General features: G+C 42.0%; 1 protein-coding gene across 1 annotated transcript in view; it reads left to right on the top strand.

Annotated features, from left to right (window-relative positions):
* ABLIM2 (actin binding LIM protein family member 2) overlaps positions 1 to 25,247 on the top strand; it is a 236,507-nt gene that overhangs the window by 147,734 nt on the left and 63,526 nt on the right. Inside the window, exons 14-17 of the mRNA XM_082264258.1 lie at positions 5,508 to 5,609; positions 10,049 to 10,102; positions 18,078 to 18,130; positions 22,627 to 22,762. Of these exons, the coding sequence (XP_082120384.1) occupies positions 5,508 to 5,609; positions 10,049 to 10,102; positions 18,078 to 18,130; positions 22,627 to 22,762 (345 nt within the window). The remainder of the gene's footprint in view (positions 1 to 5,507; positions 5,610 to 10,048; positions 10,103 to 18,077; positions 18,131 to 22,626; positions 22,763 to 25,247) is intronic.

Below are 25,247 nucleotides of genomic sequence, written 5' to 3'. Positions count from 1 at the left end.
CTGCAAGAATTCCAACAATATTGTTGGAATCCTCCTCGCTTCCTGATTGAGAGCTGGCTTCTCCTTTAAGTGTGCATTTGAGAGTCGGATCCAGCAATGCCCACCCCCTCCCCTGTCCTGCACTTCAGAGAGTGCTGGAGGAGCAGAGTGTAGAGCGGTGACTAACAGTCACTGCTCTTTGCACAGAGCAGGCTGAGAACCGAGCAATCAATAGTTCTTGGTCTTAGAGGTAATGTGGGACAGCTGCAGCATAACACAGATGCTGCAGCATAGGAGTTTGTATGTATTTTTTTAAAGCCCATACTTCTCCTTTAAGTAGAATGGGTAGAACTTCTGTCCAGTTTTTATTACTGTCCGTGTCTTCCTGTCCTGGTGAAAACCGAATAGTTGGAGGTACATTAATGAAATGAGAGGAAACCTCTCCAAAGTGTGGGAAATTACATCTTAGTTGTCACAACAATAGGTGCCCCAATTTAAAGACTTAGGTTTCATGTGCACTTGACTGTGATGTACCGCGGCCGTGGGAAAATGCGAAAAATTATTCAAAATCCATAAACGCCTATGTGTCCATGTACATATAGGCTTTTAGCAAACTTTAGAAGCTTCTGCAGTTAGGTGAGGCTTAACCTCCCTCAACTGCCCTCTCCTGAATGCAGAAGAATCGCGTTCAGGATAGGAGCATTTTGACCCCTGGCCGCAGGAAACCACAAAATGCGCTGAGATTTTATTTTCAATGGTTTTTATTGAAAAAATTTCAGAGTACAAATATAAGTAACAAAAAACATCAAACAGTGGTATAACAATCCTAATAGTCGGCTGTAATAGCCCGAGGCATGCACTGAGATTTGTGGTTTCCTGCGGTCAGCGGTCAAAACGTTCCTGGACGCAATTTGATTTTTCTGCATTAAAGGGAGGGAGATTGAACCTCACCTAACTGCAGCAGCTCCTAAACTCTGCTAAAAGCCTTTGTGTACATTGACACATTGGCTTTTATGGAAATTATTTTCAGAGCTTTGCCAAAAAAAACATCAAAAGCTCCTAAACTCTAGTTTAGGAGCTGTAGTGTACAGGAAGCCTTACCTTCTATTTCTGTCCCAATAACAACTGAAAATTGTGGAATTGTCATTACTTTTAGTTCTGCTGACAATAGACTCTAACATAAATGGAGATGGAGGTAGGGGCCATATACCTAGCCGGGACAAAAACAACAATAAAACGTAACCGTCTTGCCAACCCTTCCCTACTCTGTCCAAAACTAGAAAAATAAATGTTTTGATTGAGACGATTTAATTTGAGCCATTCCAAAATCCAGAAGTAGCTGAGCACACACATATTCTGTAAGTGCTAAAAGATAATTTTGCTATTGGCTGCAGTGGTAAGGTGAAGTGAAACAAAAAGCCAGGATACCCTCCTTTGTGTTAGTACTTGTAAAGAGTTAAATAGCGGAAGAAATTGCTTTAATTTTTTTTTTTTTTATTAAACAAGACTGTAGAGGCTGAGAAAGAGGAAATCATTCAATAGTGCAGGGAAGAAGGAAGCCACAGGAGGTCCGGTGAACTGCAGACAGAATCCCAATTAAGGTTAAGCATTAATATATAATCAATGTGGCATTTACCAGGGAGGGGGACACAGACAGACCTCATTTTTATCATGTTGTTAGGTCTGGAAGTTCTGATTTATTTTTACATAAACATACTTCTCATGAATCCTGTTAATTATTAAAAGAATGATGCTTTAATATACTTGTTTGCTGATATTCACAAATAGAGCTTCAACTTCATTGAATAAAATAAATACTGAAATCAAGTAAATCTAAAAATGCACCAAGTCTGACAAGGGAAAAAATGGGGATTTTAATGTACCAAAAAATCTCTCAAAAGAGCAAGTTTTAAAAAAATATATATATAAATTTTATTGGAGACAAATTATTAAAATCAACAGATGAAGATACAGCATACAAAAGGTGTATCACATAATACAACACATCCTACAGTGTGGTGGATCAACGCGTTTTGCCCATAATCTGGGCTTCCTCAGGATCCAGATATGTGACAGATTGTTTGAGAACTATATATACATTATACATATATATATATATACACCTTCCTAGATAGAAACACAAAAGTAAATCTCATATGCCAAGCCACGAGATTTAGAATGACAGATTGGAAAAATAACTGATTGGTCTAAGCAGGGAGGAGGAGCATACAAAGCCCTACAGAAAATATTTCCCCGACCCGGGATGAATACAATCAAGTATTGAGTGCAAATGAACACAAGACTCAGAAAGCATATAGCTTTCAAACATCCCCTAGGATGTATAGTGCATATCCAATAAAGAGAACATTTCCATATGAGAAGGATCGTAGTATCAACAATTGTTCCTGGTACAGACAAGTCGGCCGAATTGTTGATACTACGATCCTTCTCATATGCAGTAGCACCTAGTGCAGAGAGTTCCAGGTCTACTGCAGGCTAGTCAATAGTTTCTGATTTCCTCTGATAACTTTAAGAGCTTACTCACACCATCACAGTGTAGTAGTGCATACGACATGTGAAAAACAGTGGGGTGTATTGCAATCTTTTTTGTTTTGAATGGCATCTGAAAGAAACTAGGAGGTCCTAGCACTTGTTTTATAGAGCACCTCAATGCACAAATGTGAACTTCAGCCCCCAAAATAACCTACGCTAAAACCCCCCACCCTATTATCCTACTTCTGTAGTAAAGTTGGATCTGCCTGCACACTGATCTCTTGTAGGTTTGTATAGGGCTGTCCTGTGATGCAGCTCCAGTTTCCAGGACAGCTACATACAAGACTGTAATGTCTTAAGCTGGCTATACATAACTCGTTTTCTTTTTTTAGTTCAACCTGAACTGGTTCCCCCATGCATACATTCGAGGTGGATGGGGGGGGGGATCCCCATTTTATTCTGACAGTGGGGGGACTCTACCGCTGCCAGAATACATAGATCAGCTCTGCAGCCATTGGCTGCTGCCTATGATCGAGCAACTTTTATTCAACAGGGCAGATGAACAGAAGACAGTTGGTCAACTTCTGTTCAACTGCAATGGCCACACATGGATCGAAATTCAGTGGGTCCCTGCTAAACTGGCCGAATTTCGATCCATCTATGGGCAGCTTTATGGGGAAGACACAACCAGGGGATTCTTGCTGGAAGAGTAAACCATGCACAGAACTTGAAGTAAGGAGCTGGGTGAAGGGGTGTTAGTGTAGGTTAGTTTTGGTAGGAGGGATATGGGTTTAGAGGAGATTAACATAAAGCACAGTTTTTTCACAGTTTTGCAATGGAGCTGCTGTAAGGTAGTTATTTTGATGTCTACGCCCTTGTGGGAGATGTCACCCCTTGCCTCCCGATTTATCCACTTACAAAGTGAGAAAAAGTCTCTCCAATGGAAAAAAAGCAGATACAAATAAATATCTTGCAGATGTTCCTTTTTCTAGTCTCTCTTGAAGTGACACTATTTTCTCATTCTTTTCCCACAATGCTGTGTTTAAAACTTCATAAAATGTTTATATAATAGAATATAGTACTAAGGAGACTACAGGAAAGAAAACAGTGTACCTTGCACTTCAGAGCTATAATGAATCAGCTAAAATCCTTTAAAAGGTTTTGCAGCACCTTGTAGAATAGAAGATGGGTGGACAATTAACTAGATAAAGTTAAGCAGAAAGGAGGGTCCAATAATCTCCATGCATTAAAAGTAATGATATTGCACTCATAAGCAATGAAAGGCCTGTAGAGCCAAGGGAGGTGATGGCTTTAAACAGCCCTATGTGGCCAGTGATAGGTCTGTGTGTGAGAAAGTAACTCTGTACTGGATCTTCCCTGTAGACTGTTGTAGAGCTGTGGGACCCCCACCGCCTGTCAACAAGCCTCACGTCCAGGTAGCTGAAGTTGCTATGGCAACATGTTTCAGGGGCTTCTACCCCTTTGTCAAGGCCCACCTCCCTTGGCTCTATAGGTGTTTTATTTCTGTCAGTATTTGTGAGTGTACTATTATTGTTTCCTATTAAATTTTATTGGTTTTATGCACAAAGATTGTTGTGCCCTTTTTTATGCTTTTTACCTTAAAGTGGTTGTAAAACTCAGTAATTAAATCTCAAAAAAAGCACATATATCTGTAGTGTTGACTTGTCTCATCCCAAAGCTCTAAAGCTGGCCATACACTGTTGGAATCTTGACTGGATCAGCAGGAACCGTGTATAGGGAGGCTGAATGTACCAAGTTGATCAATTAATCAACTTGGGTACAACCAGCATGCCGAGTTTTACCTGTGATTGCTAGTAACTGCTAGCGATAATCACTGTCTTCTCCTGGGGAGGGAGGGTCTTTTCTCACCCGCCCACCAGGAGAAGACAATTGCCCGGCAGGAGGGCTTCCCACATCAAACTGTCTGTGTTGATGTGGGAATCAAGCTAATTTCTTTCCTGCAACCTGTGGAAAGAAATTTGCTCTGTGTATGGCTGGCCTAAGTGCCATTTCTCTCTGGTGCTTCTTTCCTCTGTTATCAGCATGAATCACTTCTGAGAAGTTTTCCTGACACATTACATAAATTTGCGATGGGAAGAGAGCTCAGCACTTAGCTCGTCTATATGTTCCTACAATCCTGTGCCTTGTGTGACGGGGGTGTGTCCCTTTCCTCCAATAAGCTCTCACACACTGTAACTGCAGCTCTCCACCCCTTTCTCTCTGCTCCTCGCAGAAGGCTTTTATCACAATTATTATGCACTTTTAAATGAATGTGTATTACCCAAGGCTGTTCACTTCACTGGGTATATGGAAGGTTTACAACCACTGTAAGGAGACTACAAGACTAGCAGAAAATGTAGACTTTTTCCTATGAGTCGTAATATATACTGTAGGTGAATAGGTTGTGTAATAATAAAGTAAATTAATACAAATTACAAAGTTTATCTTACGCTTTCACTGTTAGATCCTTAGAATATCAGATGTACAATGTATGAAGTATGTGGATAAAGGAGAATTTACATATTAATGCAGCCTTCCGCAATCTTTTTACCTCAGAAAAGCACTTAAATAATTTTTAGATCTCAGGGAACCCTTGCTAAAACCAATTCACTGGTATCAATGGCAAAAATGCACCTTACATTGGTTGTCGGTAGGATTAATGCCCCACACACAGTGATGGTCAGAATGCCACCCTTACAGAAAGCTAAAAAGATGATTAATGTCATCCTGCTGGCTTTGCCAGGTGGTGTTGGTCCTGAACCAGGCAACATCAAACAGGAGGTTATTCTGCCACAGTTCAGGGAACCCCTAGCAAACTTTGGAGGAAGCCTACCATGGAATCCTGGTTAAGAATGGCTGTATTAATACATACTAGCTGCCAGCACTTTATAATGTTTTTACCTTTTCATTGTTAGGACTGTCATGAGAGTAGACCACGGTGCTGTCAAGGTGAAGCATATGACTTTGTTCTCAGACTTTGCTTTTATTTGTTCTCTTTGCTTTTTTCAATGGAGGCAGCGAAAGTGGCCGGAGTACCCCCAGCTTATCTATGTGCTCAGACACCAAATCCACATCATCGTCCTATCAGCAGGCGCCTAGACATTTCCATGTTCCAGGTAGGCATGTGTGTTTGCTAATTTGCCATCATTAATTGGAGAAGCCTAGCCTGTTCATGATTTGTTCAATGTTGTCAATGCATGCCTGATTCATTTTTGCAATTACTGCTGTAAATCTGACAAGTAAATCATTGTGCTGATTAAAACCCTTGACTTGAAATTACCAGCAAGCTTCAGCTAGTAATTTCAGCTTGCTTTTTGTATGAGAAACCTGGGCTAATTATTGCCTCCCTAACAATGCTAAAAATTTGGCCATTTTGGAGAAGGGTTAGAGAGCATGATTTATTTATTGAATGATACAAGAAAAGTGAAATTACTGAGATGACTTCAGTAGAGAACAGAGTAGAAGTAGGACGGCAATGCTCCCTGGGAGATGCATGCAGATAACCTTCTCTGGAAATGGAAGGACATCTAGGGCAAAGCATTGTCACTTGGCATCACTTGCAGCTCCAGTGCCCACTCACTGGATGTTTGAGGCTCCGTTCACACTTGTGCGACTCCAAAGCAGTGCGATTTGGAGTACAACTTTAATGCGACTTTTACACTCTCTGGCAAACAAGTCAAAACAAACTTTCATCAAAGTAGTGCAGGAATCTTTTCAAAGGCAAACCTTTACAAATCTTGCAAGTGTGAACGGAGCCTTAAGCAACCACATAACCTTTTGCTGAAGCAGAACACCTACTCGTGGAAAGCACTGTATGGACACAGGGCTGTCTTATTAGCATCATGGGCCCCTGGGCAAAGTAATACAATAGAGCCCCTACCAGCCTGCCCCAATTTACGCACCTACTCTCTTAAAGTATAAATAGTTGATAGAATTAAACATATATTTATTAGTACTTTCAATTAAATCAATTTTAAACAATAAGAAAACATGCCATAAACCAAAGGCTAATCAACACAAAGGGTACAGCATGTGGGGGAGGCAGAAAGGCACAGTACAGGGAAGGTCAGGAGGGCACAGTGCAGGTTACGGGACACTTCGCAGGACAATGCCATCCTGGGACAGCTTAGTAAGAACTGGACTATCTCAGCAAATCCAGGACAGTTGGCAAGTATGATGAAATGCAAGATTATCATGAGGCCAAGCACCTGGGGCCCTTGGGCAGTGCCCAGGGGTACCTATGCATTAAGACAGCCCTGTATGGACATCTACTGGCACATAGTGGAAAAGAGCCAACTTGGCACTGCCCCTACCTACAGCTGTAAATGGCACAGCCCTGAGCTGATATCACATTACACTTTCAGACAGTGGGCAGAACCAGGATGTTTTTTGCCACTCCTCAGATAAAACTCCAGCCAAAACATTTATAACATTTGGTTGGATAGAGTTGGGAAGGGCGAAAAGCTGTCAGTTTTTTTATTTCTTTCATGAGGAAAGGGAAAGGGGGTCCCCCAATTTCTGCTCCTTTCTTCTGCCAACTGCTCAGAGGGGGGGGGGGGGGGGGGTGGGGGTGATGCTTTGTGGTGGTTTGTGCGAGGGCCACATGAAAATGTGTGAAATGGGCCATGGGCCTTTACACATGTCCATTAAGGATAGCAGAGTTTATACATTTCTAGAGGGTGTCCAAAGAAGTTTGATAGGTTTTAGTCCGGGTGGCTCACTTCAGTGTCTGGTGATATTTATGTATAATTTACCATACTATTTTTCTCAGATGTTAGGATCTTATGGGTTTTACCCTGAGGAAGGCGATACCGGTATAGGCCTTTCTTAGTAACTCATGGGGTTCTTCCAGACATTGTGAACTGTTCATCATAGCCTCATATCTCTATAGTACAATGTCAGCGTGTTATTATGGTTTTACCTTTTTTTTTTTTCTTTGTGTGTGTGTATTTTGTCTTTTTCTGCTCATGGATGAATTTGGTTCTCTATATGGTCCTTTTTCATCGTTGATAGAATATACCATCTTTGTATCTGATTGCTTTCTTCAGTATCTAATGCTTTGTGAACCTCTGTAATTTAGTGTGTATTGTACCATATTCACTTCATGTGATACCGTTGTATGTTTTTTTCTTTTTTAAACTTACGAAAAATTACCGTTCAAAAAAAAAAATAAAGACAGCAGAGTCCATTGCAAGTGTCCCAAAAGAACCAGAGCATCCTCAGGCTGCCCAACTAGAAATATTGCACAATGCCACAGTGAACAGTACTCACATCCCTGACTCCTTTCTTACTTTGTGCTCTCTTTTATTTTTATGTCCTTTCCATTTTCTATAGTATCTTAAAGCCCAGCTCTAGGCTCAGTCACACCCTCCCCAAGCACGCCCTACAACTGAATTCCCCATGGCAATATCTTATACTTTATTTTACTTTACCCCAGACTGCAATTGTGTACAAAAAAGACAAAAAAAGTAGCCAGAAGGGGCAAGAAGAGTCCACAGCTTCTGGGTGGCACAGATCAAGGAAGGATTTGATACAATGTATGCAGAGGAAACAATGTAACCCATGTACAGGATTAATTAACAAGTAGCAATCTTTAATTTAAAAAAAAAAAATATATATATATATATATTTATTATTATTATTATTATATAGGATTTATATAGCGCCGACAGTTTACGCAGTGCTTTACAACATGGGGGTAGACAGCACAAATACAATACACTTTAATACAGTAGGAATCAGAGGGCCCTGCTCGTAAGAGGGATCTACACTTACATCATAGTGAGGGACAAGAGCTGCTTTTTTCTTGCTTTATACTTGCCTTCTTCAGTCCGGTAGTGTGACACACAGGGTTAGACCATTGTGAGACAGGTTCGTTTTACCCTACTGATGATGAAAGGGTTGGCGTCCACGTTGTCTGCCCAGAGTCTCCCGCTCCAGCCCGGTTGGACCTTCCCACTGTCCCGCCCCACCCCTCACAGGCCTAGGGCAGCACCAGAAGAAGGGGGGATGTGGTCCCGGCAGGCCTGGCCTCCGGAGGGCGCATTTCCTCTATGGCAGTGCAATCTTTTTCCGATGGTGGTCAGTCTCCACGATGCCGATGATGTCTCTGTCATATTAAATTATGACTGAACAGTACCGTGCTGGCGCCAGCTAAAGATGCAGTTCCATGATACCCTACATTCACCGTATTGCATAGGTGTGCGCAGCATATTGCATTAGGGTGTGCACCCTAAAGCTCAAATACATATGCGTGCGCATGTGTATATATACTGCTGGTGTCAGTAGGGCAGAGTTTGTTGACAGTAGGGCAGTGGACAGTGTCAGTAGTTTTCATTTTTATTATTTTCTTTTTTGTTATTGTTTCCAATTTTATTTTTTAAATGATTTAAAAAAAAATTTTTAGGAGCCCTGTTAGGGGGCTTTGGTGAAATATCAGGGGTCTGAACAGGGGGGATCTGCAGCACAGGGGGTTATTAGGGTGTTCCCAGGCACACCCTGTGCGCACACCTATGCAGTATTGCCTCATTTTTCCCTGTTCAATAACACTGGGTGTCATTTAAATTGAAAGACTGTGGACATCTTGTGGTGAAAATGAATTACTGTAAGGGAGCTCTGGATTGAAGTTGAGTATTGCAGCTTTTTATTGCAAGCACCTGCCGGGGGCTATTTTATTTTACTAGTATTTGTAATGAGTTGGGTGTTAAATATTGCTCAACCCCTAGGTGGAGTGATTGTCTTTCTGCCTACTGCTTGTCCTTTACTACCCAACAGGAAGCTTCTAATACACTGTCTGCTAAGCATTAGAGGCTTAACTACTATATTTACTATAATTTTTTACTTTTGCATCTACCAAGAAGGAACCAGTCAGCACTCTGACCCTGTCTAGAAGGTAGTAATTGCAGGCCTGAGACCCAGGGACCTTTGTTAATGACCTGGACCCAGTGCCCCAAGTGGCGAAGCTTTGCATAGCCCCTAAAATATATTTTAATTTTATTTATTTATTTGTTACATTTTCTATAACATGCAACAAGCCTGTTCTGAAATTGTTTCTGCTTTTATTTAAGCATATTTTTTTTCTGCCATTTTATTTTTTTAACCATTTACGCTTGCTTTGTGTACTAACTTGTTTCTCTGGAAGGTTAAAGTGCATTTTTTGACTTCACAGCATTTTTTTTTTTTTTATAAAAAGAGAGGAAAGAAAATGTGAGATGTTGCCAGTGGCAATTAGTCGGGTTACACCTGTCAATTTTCTAGCTTGATTCAGAACATGGAAGATGACCAGTGACTGATTGCTCTGGGCAACTCTGCTATTTTTGTTCCCCTACGCGTCAGTAATCATGAGGGTACATTAGCCTCTTCTAGAGCTGGGCTGCAATTTTGTTGCTGTATTTTGCAACACAGCGCCCTCTGCTGTGCATAGAAAACAACTGCAATTTCATTTGAAATTTATAGATTATGGTCAATCTCTGCTTTTTTTCCCTTCTGTTCAACAAATCTTTTTTTGCAGTCTATATTTTCTCTTTTATTTATTCTCCCTTTTTCTTTTCTGTAGACACTGGAAGTAAAGATAACATCTATAGGAAACCCCCTATCTACAGACAGCATGGTACAGTCCCTTTCTGCTTGCTGCTTTGCCTTTCTTTTGCATGAAGATCAAATACTAAATCCTTTTACTGACATTTTATGAATCCACATTACTGACTAACACAATACAATGTAATATGCATAAAAAATTCTCATCACACTTTTTTAAATGGTCTCAGTGGCTGTATATATTTACCTATTTATTATATACATATGTATGTATTCTGACAGCAAATATTTTAATCACACTGAAGATAGGTAGAATGAGAGGTACAAAGAAAGATGATGAAATTAGAAAAAGAAAGAATGAAATTGTAGATCTTGATCTGAAGATGACAACTCTTTGTTGCTGTTGTACAGACTAGGCAGCTGCATCATTTTTTTTATAATTGCTGGTCCACATTTATTTTTATAATTTATCAGTGGCCTATTATATGATTTACTGAATTGTGATTACATTCCTTTGATGGCTTTATTTTAAATACATGGACAAAGATGTATAATTACATTGACCTGGTATTTAAAGCAGCTCTCTTGTAAAATGACATCTGAAGGTAAGTGTCAGGAATCAGCAGTAGGGATGGCCAGATCTGCGTGGCTACACTTAGGAAGCCAGGACCAGCCTGTGTATGCTTTGTTATGAAAAATCACTTTGCGCCACTTAGTGTGTTGGTGGTTGGTGGTAAGCTGCACGTTATATAACAGTGGACTGTTATTGCAAATAAATAAATAAAATGGTAACTGCGCTAAACCCCCCACATAAATATATAAATATACCAAAGTGTCAAAGTATACATAAAAAGCCGACTGTTCAATACTATTAATACACAATAAAACATCTGCTTAAGACCATCATATTGCAAATGGTATTAAAAATTATAAAACAGTATTAATAGTGAAGCATTAACTAAAAGACATCAGAGTGTCAGGATAATCATAAACAATATGTATGTAATCAGACAATATAAAAGGCTTCTAATAGATGACCATCAGAAGAAGAGAAAGTGCAATGGTGCTGGAAAAGTCTCTAGTGCTGTGATGACTATGTTGTTTCCCTTGGCCGATCACCACGGGTGTTCAAATGGTAAGAAAACTCACTTACCAGATACTATGGATTCCAGCTGGCATACGCCAACAAGGAATCAAAAGCGCTTTGGTTTTTTGTGCCTCCAGACTCCTGGTGCAAACCGAGGTCCTCTGGATCAGGCTGTACTTCTAGGTGATGGCGAACAACAGGACTCCTCTTCCACTAGAGCTTGGTGGTTAAAAACGTGTGGGAATATAAAAACACAAAGGGCTTCTCCTCGTGTATGCTTTACCTAAGATTTATTTACAATGAAACTAAAATCCACCCAAACACCAGCAAACAGGTAACACAGCAAATGTGAAGATACAAGTGAACTATAGCCATTTATTCAAAGTGCCTAACTATCAACCTAAGTAATAGGAAGCCTAACTAACTATATACAATGTGTACAAAAATGGGGAACACGGATTAACAGAGTAATACCGGAGATACAAGGAGGATGAGGAAACCAGGACTGAGATCAAGAACAAGGGGAGCATAAATAAGGCAGTAGAGTACGGAATGCAGGATAAGAGCAAAATTAGGAACAGGATAAATGGCAAGCAGTGTCTGGCTGGCAAAGTAAAATGCTAAAGCAAAGTGTAACATTAGAGGAGGGGCTAAATACCCTCCCAGCAGCCAGCATCATGTGGGGACTGAATATTGGAATCTGCTGGCAGCTGGAAGACACCTGCTAGTGGAGGCTAGAACTACAACCTCCTACTCTGGGAAACACATTGCCACCAGTAGGTGATCCAGGTCTGGACAGCAAGTCCTTTTAAACTCAAAAAAATTTCATCTATAAAGAAGGAAACCCATTAGAAAAGGACCTAAGCTGAGTGGTACCAGTTCATGTTGAACATTTGGTAGTCAGATGCTTCAAAGCTGCTAGTATATTTGGTCCTTTTAGATGTTTTTACCATGGATTAAAAAACATTTATGGTGCTTATTGACTTATATGGAAACAGAAACAAAGAAGAATTGACCTCAGTCTGGCTTAAGAAAGGCCCCAGCCCCCTTACCTAGACATCTTAATTTTCCTAAGCTGAAATCTCCTTAGGTGCCTATTTACCTCTTCTGATGCAGGTCTCCTGTTCTTTAAGGAACAAGTGCACTTTTAGTGAAGGCACCCTAGTCCACCCTTACTTGCCCTTCTAACCTAAATTACACTAGAAAATTACTCACCTAGTTATTTACTTTTTTTTCCTTCTTTAGAGTTGGCTGGGCTTGTATAGTGATCCCACATAGAACTGAATGAGGTCATATAAGAAGTATCTCCTAGTCTCTGAATACTGCCCCATACAAGTCTATGTGGGCTCATTGCGCAGGCACGGCAGGTGCTGAATAGCTCCTTCAGGAGGTGATAAGCTAGAAGGGAGGGTGAACCAGTCTACTATTTACTATAAGTAGACTTTGTCTTTCACTGATCTCAAAAGCCCATAACCTCCTAGCCTGTACTTAACTGCCTAGCATTTTTCTATTGTTTTTGCCCTGGAAACACAAGGAAGACTTTGGGCTCTGTTGGCCCTTTAAAACAGCTGATCAGAGGTGGAGCTGTTGCTGCTTATCGGGTTAAAGGAAATTTACACTTTAGGTCTCCTGCACACTGGACATTTTTACAGCTACTGTTTTTGGCTTCAGATGTTTTTTTACTGCAGCCAGTAAACTTTTCAGCATGTTAACCTATGTGTCCATGCACACATAGGCTGTTATCAATGTTTTTTGGCAGGGACGTTTTCTGGCTGGAAAAAAAAACCCCAGAGCTAGTGGGTTTTAAGAGGAGTTTTTCAGCTGTAAAACACTAACTGATAAAAGCAAAAACTGCTGTAAAAGCGGCTATTCTGCATTTATCAGAGTTTTTGAGCCATACCTTTTTTTTGGGAGTATAGATTGGCTAAAAAAAAGCTAAAAAATGCTACAAATAAAAAATGCTGAAGAATGCTACTTCAAAAACGCTGAAAAACTCATACTTCAGCTACAGCTTTTTACAGCTAACACTACTGGCATTTTAATAACTTCCAGTGTGCTTGAGGCCTTGATGGCAATCTGTCAGGACATAAATGTGGGAGCTATCATTGCTGACTTATTTTTTGAAGGTGCAAACCCCCAGATTTTTCATATTTCAGGCTAGTTCCTCAACATCAGGCTCAGGCTTACACCCTTGGAGCTTACAACATCATTAGCAGCTGACATATTTCTATCATGAGAAGATGATTCCTTAAAACCATTTTTATTCCACAAAGTTACTGATTGGCCAGTATGCAGTGTAATAGTGATTAAATCCCTTTACTGTACAATAAGTTCTCATGCACATAAGTGCCATGTGTGCCAAGGTACTATCTCACGGCTTTCAAACTGTGCACCCTGCCCCCATGGCACTGGTTCATCAAACTAAAAAATCAGCCTTATAACCAAAATAATCAGAGACTTCAGACATTGGTTTGTTCCTGATGCAACAGTGCTAATTCAGTGCCAATGCCATTTTACCAAGTAAGATTTGACCCAGCTGTTTGCTATGGGGGCACTCGTGTGTGCTCACTCCTGGGCCGGCTCCATGTGTCCATATTCACATGACATGCAAGTGCCGGTTCACACAAGTCTAGGACGGCCACAGTCCACATTCCAAAAAGGTTTTGTGCATGTTTGGGTCCGGTTCAGGTGCAAATTCAGGCAAAAATTTGGACCTATTTCACACCTGAACCGGTGAATAGGAACACACCAGACCCCTGCTGGGAACTGCGGCCACACATATGTGAACCCACCCATAGCTGATTATTCTCTTGTTCCAGCGCTGTCCTGGCTGCAGCTCTTCTCCGTTCAGTTTCTTGTATTACAGGGGACACAGGTAGCAGCAAGAGCCATAGGCTACTGCTGCTGTCAGTCAAATCCTGTGAGAAGGGAGGGGAGCCTTGGCGGAGCTGCGCTGTGTGTGTCTTTGGACGCATGCAGCCCAGCTTGGGGGCGCACTCACACAGGTGCCCCCTGAGCACTGTGCTTGCTGAGGAGGGTACTCAGAAAAGAGGGGGAGCAGACTGTGCTGATGAGGGACTCCAGAAGAGGAGGTAAGGGGCCACTTTGTGCAATACCATTCCACAGAGCAGGTAAATATAACATTGTTTTTATTTTATGAAAAGAAATTGTCTTTACAACCATCTTAAGTGTCTTCACCCAGGTGTCATGCACTCTGGTTTCTTTATGAAGATTATTAAAGCAGCAGTTTTCCAGAGGACAGAATTGCTGATGTTACGTGGGTGTTTGCCAGTAAAAGCTGCTTTTTGTTATCCTCTTAAGTGTAGAACAACACAATACTCATGAATCATCAGCCCACCTAATTGGGAACAATGTGAGAATCACAGTCTGAGTCATTTCCCCGGTTACAGATCCACTTATTTCATTTGCAGCACCATCTTCCAGTGGATATTCTTACTTGACCTTGGCTGGTTCAAACTTAGGGGGAGGACAAGGCTAATTGGCAACATAGCAACCAATTCGTTTTCAGTTTCCTGCAGTCTGACTAGTGAAGGATTGTTGAAAGTTATGGCACTTTGTCTTACTAAGACAACTTTACTGATTAATGGAGCGGTACTGGGGGTTACTTACAAAAACTGGAGAGTGCAAAATGTGGTGCAGCCCTGCGAAGAAACCAATCAGCGTCCAGGTTTTATTGGCAAAGCTTAATCAAAGAAGCTGAAGTTAGAAGCTGATTGGCTACCATGCACAGCTGCATCGGATTCTAAGTGCTCCGGTTTTAGTAAATTTGTTGTTTCATATACACCAAGGGTCCAAAATGTTTTCAGGCTTTGTAGCCACATAATAATACAGCAGCTGACTTCCTGTAGTGGAAGTAGTAGTCACTGGAACAGGAAATAGGATTAAATCAATCCAACTATGACATAAATTGTAATAATAACCCATTTGTCAGTGTAGTGGGGAAGGTGAGAATCTCAATTAGGTCAGAATTGTCACTCAATTCCTGCCTTGTTGACCATTGTGTCTTGGACACGAAGTGACACCTCCTTTGACTGTCCAACTACTGCAAAGATATCATTGAACCTGTTTTGACCCTTCATGTCTCTACCAAAAAAAAAACATTTTTTTGTTGTTCTTTGTGTCTCTATTGGGAATGTTTAGTCTCAGTCCTGTCCCCTATGACCAGTATATCTGGGAAAATTACCCCAGCAGATAGAAACAACAACTCGACATAGCTTTTAATCCTTCCAAACTAACCACTATATCTGGAACATAAAAGCTGTCCTAACTTGCTCATGCAATATATAAAACAAAGAAAGTAGATAATCTGGCTAGGGTTTCACTTTAAACGTTTGCACTAATTGGCAGTCTCCAGTTAGCTATATGCTTATTGGAAGTGCATAGTATAAAAGATGTCCAGAGAGTCAGCAAATGAGCACAATGGCCACTGTTTGGCCAAAACTTTATTGGACACCTAATAACCACACCGGTATGAGTTTGTTGGGCATACCATTCAAAAAACATGGGCATTATTGTGGAGTTGCGGCTACACTTTTGGGGAGGCTTTCCACAAGATTTTCTTGTGGGTTTGTGGACATTTATGACCATTTAGTCAAAAGTCTATTTGAGAGGTCAGGTACTGATAGTGAACCAGAAGATCTAGCTTGTAATTGGTGTTCCAATTCATCTCAAAGGTGTTCAGTAGGGTTGAGGTCAGAGCTTTATGCAGGACACGCAAACTCCTCTACATCAAACTTGACAAGCCTTGTCTTAATAGCTCTGGCTCTGAGGACAGGTATACAGTCATACTGCAACAGAAAAGGGCCTCCCCCAAACTGTTGTCTCAAGATTGGAAGTGCACACTTGTCTAAAATACCTTTTTTTTTATTGTAGCATTTAAATACCTGAATTAATTTTACGTTGGCGAGACACTGGCTATTTAAGTAGTTATGATGGTTAAGTGTTCAAAAACTTTTGGGCATATAGTGTTTGGTGCTACTAGGTTACCGACCAGGCTTAGAACCTACAGGCTATATAACATTTTCCAGAGTTAAAACAGTGGCAGCTACAAGTACTGTCTGAAGACTACATTATGCCCCTATCACACGGGTGAGACTTGTTATGCAATTTGACAGTTCCAAATCACATGACAAGTTGCACACTATTGTCGGCAATGGATCTGTTCAAATCAGTGCAGTTCTGACTTTCTGGTGCAGCACCGATTTGAAAAAAAGGTTCCTGCACTATTTTTGGTGATTTCAGGTGTGACTTGCATAGACATCTGTGCATAAAGTCGCAAAGATGTCAGTTGAGACGCACCTGAAATCGCACTGACCTGTGGCTCAAAAATCTTTCTACTTCAAGTGAAGTGGCACGATTTGAAAGTCGCATTCAAGGGCTAAAGAATAAGTTCACCTTTTGAACATGTCACATGTTACATCCATACTTAGGGTGTAACATGTTCCAGCAGACTCCCCTACCCCTTTAGCCCACCTTCCCTGTGCCAGTGGGTAGGGGTTCCTCTCCTCCACAGCCACGTATTACTTTTAAATTAAGCGCGGCTGTGTGGGGCTTCACCTGCGAACGGCCATGCCATTCATTCACAGAGATGCGTCCATGAATTGACCACAAGTCCTGTTTTCCACTGTGGTGGCCAGCTTGTAGTTCCCAATGGACTAAGAGTGTGCTGATCAACGCAGTCCAGTTTCCTAACTGAAAGCCTGTACAGAGGTATACACAGAAAGTGTGCATGAGCCTAACGTTGCACCCACAATCCACTAATAATGTGTGCAATACTTGGCTCCTGTTTAAAAAATGTATAAATGCACATTCTATTACATGCAAAAATATGTGCATTTACTATTTAGTTAAAGAATAGTTCCACCCAAAAGTGGAACTTCTGCTCATCTGCTTCCTGCCCCCCTCCGGTGCCACATTTCCACCTTTCACAGTGGAGGGGGGAACGGGTACTTGTCTTTGACAGGTATCCTTCCCCTCTTCCAGTGGACAGTGCCGCAGTGCCGTCCCTCGGAAATTCGGCCTCCCTTCTCCTTTCCCCGCTGCTGACCCAATTAGAATGTGCAGCGCGCTTTGCGCATGCGCAGTAGGGAACCGGCTGTGAAGCCGAAAGGCTTCACTCCCAGTTTCCCATTAGAACGAATGGCGGCAGCAGCACCCAGCAGCCAATCTGAAAATCGGCTTGGGTGCTGACATCGCGGGCTCCCTGGACAGGTAAATGTCTATATATCAGTCAGCAGCTACAGTATTTGTAGCTGCTGACTTTTCATTTTTTTTTCCCCAGCTGGAACACCGCTTTAAAGATGAACGTTTTTAAAAGAGTTCTTTTTGTTTTTTCCTTGTTTCTGGTGAAGACCTATTCCACCCAAAACTAATATTTTTCTTCTGGGATGTCTTAGGTATGTTGAATCATCTATTGGCTTCATATCTCTCTCTAAAGTGATTAGGTTTCTCCACAAAAATTTGCATTGCTTCTCCTCCTACAGTGTTGTAATGAAGGTGTCTCTTTTTTTAATTGTATTTATTAGTTCCACATTATAATAACTCTGTAAGGTCAGAGTGAAATCATCTCTTGGCTTTGTGATGGAAGGAGCTTGGATGGAACTGAAAATCTCACCCATGAGATATGAGAATGCATCATCAGCTCAACTTGCCAAGAGGCGAGCAATTGTTGGACACCGGACCTTGCATTCCATACACTGCTAATGTTACTAACACACATGTCAGCTACTACTATACCCCACCCTTTAAGTTTACTACAAGCTATATTTTTATATAGAATCTAATTAGTACAAACTGAAGCAGGTTTATTTAGAGTAGGCCTCTACTAATATTGCATAATTTCCCATTGCCTTCCAGAGTACAGGAACAGAGTCGGTGGGGGGGGGGGCCTAGGATATTAAGTTTATCACTTCCTTCTAATGGACAATATTTTCTATTTCAGCATCCAGGAGATCTGTGGGAGAAGAGCTCAATCTGGATCCAGAAACCAGAAAGGTAAACAAGAAGAAGTGATTATGGCCCCAGGGGACCATTCCCTATTTCTTCTACTGAGTGTCCTAGGTCTATTTTGCAGTAACTGTTGTCACAAGCACAATTATGACAAAGGTTCTTTTGTTTTTAAACTGTAGTGATGAGCATTTTGTATATTGAAGCGGTAGTAAACCCGCAGCTGGAAAAAAATTAAAAATAAAAATTCCCTGCAAAGGCAATGACCTAATTTGTTAGTATACATCACATACTAGCACATTATGAAAAACTTACCTTGAATGAAGCCCTCCAGCGGCACCCTGTCACTTCTGACAGGACTTCCATCTTTACCCAGTCTCCCTTCCAGGCTCGCAGGCTCCTGCTCTATGAGTGCCCATAGCCGCGATGACGTCACACATGCACGGGTGTCATCGGCTGCGGCACAGAGCTTTGAAGGTCCGGCACGATATACCGGACATTTAGAGTGCATGTGGCAGTGACGTCTCTGGCTGCATCCATTGGAAATATCTCCTAAACACCCCAAGTTTAGGAGATATTCAATTTACCTACAGGTAAGACTTAATTTAGGCTTATCTTTAGGTGCAAGTACAAAAAAAGACTTTAATACCACTTTGCCTGTTCTCTAGAATTAATAATTCAAACTGTGGCTGCTTTTTTTTCCTTTAAATAGTCTTGAGCTAAGTTTTAAAATAAAAACAAGATTCCTGGCTGCAAAACTCACCTTGCCTAAGTGGTTGTCCCTCAGTTATACATTTCAGCCACTAGATGTCCACAGCTCTTCAGGTTAAATGACATCCCATGTCATTCATCACAGAAGCCTGAAACCTGTTGTGAATACAGGGTGTCCCAGACTTGCCCCCAGAGGGGTAATCACCTCAGTGCCCCAGAGAACAGAGCTGAAGTCACTTTATCAGTGCTGCTCTTTGCAGCATGGAGAACCACACAGTCAGGAGGGGAGACACTAGGAGGCGGATGGGTAGATCATTAAGTAAATAAGAAAATCATATTTCTCTTTCGTTCATTAACAAACACAGCTCTTCATCTTCATGACCGTAGGGTTATACTGCCCCCTACAGGAGTAGGACACTAGGCAGAGAAAAATGCTTGAGCACGCCTATGGGGCAGTCCCTGGAGGTATACTCCCACTTCCTGCTATAGGTATTCCGTTTTTTTCTGCCTAGTCAGGAAGTCAGATTCACTATTTGTCCTCACGGATGGACCTCACAAAGGGCTGGCTGCTACTGCTGCGACCATTGCCAGATGGATTAGACAGACTGTGGTTCAGGCTTATTCTATTAAGGGTCAGGTTCCTCCTTTCCCTGTCAGGGCGCACTCTACTCGGACCCTTAGTGCCTCCTGGGCCTTCTGTCATCAGGTATCAGTGGTGCAGGTTTGCAAGGCGCCCACCTGGTCATCTGTGCACACTTTCACAAAGTATTGGATGTGTTGGCATTTGCCGATGTTTCTTTTGGCCGCAAAGCTTTGTAGGCTGCTCTTTAGAGGTCTTTACCTGGTTGGCTATGTTTAGCCTTGGGGAAGTTTGTTTTCTGCTGTTCTGTTCCCAGCCCTCAACTTTAAAACTGCATTGGGACGTCCCTACGGTCATGAAGATGAAGAGCTGTACCCGTCAATGAACATCAGAGAAAATGGGATTTTTGACTTACAGTAAAATCTTTTCTCTGATGTTCATTGACGGACACAGCACCCGCCCCTCTTTGGAGTTGTTTTTTTTTTCTTCTAACACTTTTTAGAAAACTAAATACCTATAGCAGGAAGTGGGAGTATACCCCCAGGGACTGCCCCATAGGCGGGCTTAAGCTTTTTTCTCTGCCTAGTGTCCTACTCCTGTAGGGGGCAGTATAACCCTACAGTCATGAAGATGAAGAGCTATGTCCGTCAATGAACATCAGAGAAATGGATTTTACAGTAAATCATAAATCCCATTATTTTGTTGGGGATCATTGTGCTTACTTGTACAATACCCATTACTTTTTCGCTTAAAATGAAACTGAACCATCTTCCCGAAAATTGTTAGCATTTACAGTATTGGGTAGGAGAGACTTGCAATGTCTCATCTGTCCGAAAATCCTTGCTCTTTATACAAGAAATTGTTTTATCATTAACACTACCTGCTGTGTACATTATTTGCATCTGTAAGATGTGGCAGAGAGAAGCTTAGGGACTGGATAATACAACTCCATCATGCACGTGTGAGAATTACATTATATCTGTTCTTGCTTTTTGTTTCTTTTTCTCTTTCTCTTATATTTTGCATATCCTTTTCGCATCATCGTTTACACCTGGTTACTTCACACACACATTTAGTGTTGATCATTGGCGTTTAGGTACTGTCTTGTTCCTATTTTGCCTTTCGGACGGTTGTGATCGGTTAGCTTTGGGGCAGAACAAGCTGTTGCATCCGTCAATCATACAATTATCCGGTTGTTAAATCGTTACATGCCTATGATAGGTTGTTACCAGACATCAGGTTTTCCCCGCCTGGAACGCCCTGGGCCTCTGTTTCATGCTGTTGGTCTCTTCATATCACAGACCGGGCAATCTGAGTAATCTGTATAACATTTCCAGTCACCCCTGGCAAATCTCGGTTGCCCCGAACCCTATGATTCTTTCAAATTAGCCATATCGTCATTTGTTCATCTCTTACGTATTTCTTGCTTCATTGTTTCTGCTATGTTTCTTTCTTTTCCTTCTACACCTACTGCGACTTACCTTTTTTGTAGCTGGATCATGTCCCGGGCTTCTCACAGCAACGATTCTGCTTCTGCCCCTCCTTCACCTACCAGGGGTTCCGACCATTGCAGAGCTCAAAATCTAAGGAGCTGGACTATTCTGAAGCTTACAGCAGGACTACAGCTTAGAGACATTCCCTACCCGGCCACAGCTCGAAAAGCAGAGCTATTTAAATTATGATTTCCGCCCCCACCAGCAGCCGGACCTAGCTCCGAACCAGTTACATATGATGATCAAAACCTTATCCACATCTATCAATGCTATCCCATGGCATTAGGTGGAAGAATTTATATTATTTCGCCATCAAACTTACCTTTAGCTCTAAAAGCGGCCCATGGCTATTCCATATATTCGCTCAGTCACTCACTTGGATTTTGTCCCAAAGAGCTCATTGCCAGAAGGTCATAAATTATTTGGACGATTTTCTCTTGATCGAGAGGCCTGACAGACCCCCCCACAGATTTGCACAGATTAAAAGAAGTTTTTGGTAATCTCAACATGCTCATCGCAGAATGCAAAGTAGAAGGCCCTTCACAGTTCATCACCTTTTTAGGCATTACGTTAGACGCACGTTCCATGCAGGCCAGCCTTCCACTTGACAAGTTATCCCGCATTAAATCCATCATACACGCTTTTGCCTGTTCGCAGGTTTGTACCAAAAAGGAGTTGTAGTCCTTGTTTGGCATACTTAATTTTGCTATGAGGATCATTCCTCAGGGTCGATCTTCTTCAAGGCTTCTGGCTTTTCAATCGGCTATTGCTGATTTGGCCATGTGAGTTCTTGCATAACTTGAACAGCGTGTCGATATTTATTCCGGAGCTTCTGCCTTTTCTCCATATGTAGTTACAGATGCTGCGGCTTCTACTGGATTCACAGCCATTTTTGGCTCCCACTGGTTCACAGGTCCATGGCCTCAGGAGATTTTGCTGATCCCTAGGTTTAGTCAAATGTCCTAGTTTGAGTTGTATCCCATACTTGCAGCAGCTCAGGTTTGGGGTCACCCCTGGGTAGGGCAAACAGTTGTTTTCTCCACTGACAATCTGGCTATGGCTGAGATTGTCAATAAAGAAAGGACTGTCGTCCGTCAGAATCCAATCCGATGCGATCCGCTATAAACAGACGAATGGGGATACGTTTGCCATGTGTCTGGTGAATCAGATCGGATGACAGTCGGATGGAAATGGACATGCAGTCCATTTCCATCCGACCCCCTCCATGGAGAGCAGTGGGCTGTCTCTGCCATGCAGAGTGGACATGGACCTGTCACCCACCTGCTCAGCGGGGATGAGCAGAGAGATCCCCCGCTTAGCAGGTGGATCAACTTGGACAAAGTCCACCCCATTTAAAAGGGGCCTAATAAATATCTGAATAAACTGGATGGTCTGGTCTCTGCAAGGAAGAGGTTGTGTCCACTCCTACTGCAGTCTGCGTAATCTGATAGTCCTCATGTTTAGATGTGTTCCCTTTAAATGTTTTAATGTTTGAGGGGGACGAGGTGAACAAAATGCTATTTACAAAGCCAAATTGCTGTGATTTGATCATTTGAAGGCCTCGTGCTACACATTCTGCTCTGTGTGATTGGACCCATTCTGCACGGCTGGAGTAAGCTGCTGCTGGAAATGCTCACATATCAGTACGAGAGGATATAGTATGTTAGGGTCAATTTATCACTTCTTGTCACCTAATCCCTCACTTTAGATGAAGTTCTTGCAAAATGGAGAAATCAATATGTTATGCTTTCTTACTTTAGGCTAAAACAAGCTGGCTGATTCTGAAGGGAGAGGTGGATGTCAATTCTACAGATGCAGACACGCGGTCACTCTGCCTCAGTACCGGAACCTACAGAGATTCATCCCAGAGAAATGCAGGAGACCCTCCCTACTCAGGTGATCTGGAACAGTATATAATTGCCATATATTAATTGGGTATTACTGTATACAGTATATGACTACCACTGTTCAAGAAGAACTCCGTTCTGGTGAAAACAAGCTATCTATACAGTATATAAAATCAATATTTGTACCTACCTTTTATGTCATAAGAGAGGAGGCAGCGTGCAAATTTCATCTGATACCCTTAGAAACCCTCATAAGGGGAATATTTATTTACCTCACATAGGGTGAATACCAGGCAATGGGCTCAATTCACAAAGCCGACACACCAGGATAAGTAATCTTATTTTCAAAGAAAGTCAGTTATTTAAAAATTTAAAAATTATATTCACATTCGGCCTCATTACATTGTACAGGGTAACAAAAACATGGCAACTGCCCCAACCTATAACTGGCCTTAACAGCAAGGAGCACATGGAAGGGCGACTCATGTCAAACAACAACAAAGAAAAATTCCCATCTCAACTCACTGTACCAGCCAGCCTGCAACAAACCGAATTGTCCTAACCAGGGCTTTTTTTCTCAGAGAATAGGTGCAGGAACTCCCCCTTTCAGAGTTACCCCTTGTCTCCGCTCCTACCTAACTCTGACTACCATTCCTTGGTTCCAGCCCCTGCCCACCTCTTAGAGAATACAGAACAAAGTAACATTTTTGTTACTAAGTTATTTGTATGGAAATTGTTAATGATAACTATAAAAGCAGTAAAATAGATCCCCTGCTGCCAACAACAATAGACCCCACCCCAGCAACAATAGATCTCCCTAGCAACAATGGGTCACCAGCAACAAAATATCCCCAGCAACAATAGACCCCAAGCAGCAACAACAGATCTCTCCACAGACAGCATTATTAGAGCTCTCCCTCAACAGTAGATCCCTCCCAGCAACAACTGAGCCCCCCCCCGCAACATAAGAACATCCCAAGCAACAATAGATCCCCCACCAGCAACGATAGACCACCCCCTGCAAAAATAGATCCCTTCCAGAGAGAGAATAGGTCCCCCAGCAGCAACAATAACCTCCCTGCAAAAATAGATCCCCTCTAGCAAAATAGATCCCCCAGCAGCCAGCATCAATAGACACTGTAGCACACCCCTGCACCCCTTTGTCATTACATACATTCAGTTCAGGAGGTGCCGGAACTGCGTTCCCCCGCGTTCCCCCTGAAAAAAAGCCCTGGTCCTAACAATTCAAGTTTAAAACAGGGGTTTCGTTTGCACACAGAGGCCACGACAAGGTATTATCTGCAGTCCTAACTCTATAAATTTTGAGAGCCTCCATAGTAGGAGCACATATATAATAATGAATAGATTGAGGGCAGGTATACCTGGAGGCAGCCCACCCTTCCTCAAAGGCACAGGGGCGAAGGTGTTCAGTGCGTCCCCTCACCAAGTAACCAATGGTACAAACAAATGCCAACTGCCCCAACCTATAACTGTCCTTAACAGCAAGGAGCAAAATGGAAGGGGGACGCATGTCAAACAAGAACAAAGAACCATTCCTAGCTCAGCTTACCATCCAGCCTGCAACAAACCATACTGTCCTGTCAAACAGTTCACGTTAAAAACAGGGGTTTTACAGGGTAACCTGTGCAAAGGATGTGCTTACCTGCATCGGGATGCACAGGTATTGCATGCATCCCTGTGCAGACAGTCCTATTCAGGTCAGTTGGGACACAGCTGCACAAACACAGCCGCTGTTCCCCATTTGACATGCATGTGGGTGTGGGTGAACGGCCCTGAATGTAGACACATCTGTGCATCCCCATGCAGGTAAACATGGCCCTTGCACAGGTGTAGGCTGTAGTACGCCAGTGGGAATGTGGCCTTAGAGAGCCTTATCCTTTGTCAAAGCTTTGTGAACTGAGCCTTAGGCTTGCTTGATGCTTGGAGGTTTCTCCGCCATCAGAATACAATGATCAGTGCTTGCGGTTATAGCCACTGGCAGTGATCAAACAAAAGAAAAAACCCAACAAGCTGGTTGTACTGAAGTTGTTTGATAGATCGACTTCAGTACAATCAGCCTTGCCTGTTCATGGATCAAAATTAGAATTTTGATCCGTCTATGGATGGCTTAATGTTTGTACATTCTGTTTTGTGTGTATCATTTTTAAAAAGTCTACTTTTTTTAAAAATGCTTTGTTATAACACTGAATTGAATCTTTTTTTTTTGTTCTTTTTCAGTTTTGTAACATAACTAATTAGCAGATATCTTACAGTTCATAAATGAGAGTTTTTTTTTAGTTTTATAACTGTGCCCCGGCCTGTCTGTGCCCACTCCCTGCATTGTATAATGCTGAATGATGGCACAACTCATGCAGGAGGCAATTACTGAAGAGTCCTAATGCATCATGGAAGCTGAATTATCTTTTTACAGCAAACAGCTTTGGCCGGCTAAAGATAAAAAGTGTCCAGAAACATAAAATAAAACTCCTTCCCGTGTATCCAAGAGACTGGTAATGGTAAAGTCCCTGTAGAGG

This window comes from Pelophylax lessonae, assembly GCF_965119305.1.
Source record: "Pelophylax lessonae genome assembly, chromosome: 1".
NCBI lineage: Eukaryota > Metazoa > Chordata > Amphibia > Anura > Ranidae > Pelophylax > Pelophylax lessonae.
This window is presented reverse-complemented; position numbering and strand designations above follow the sequence as displayed.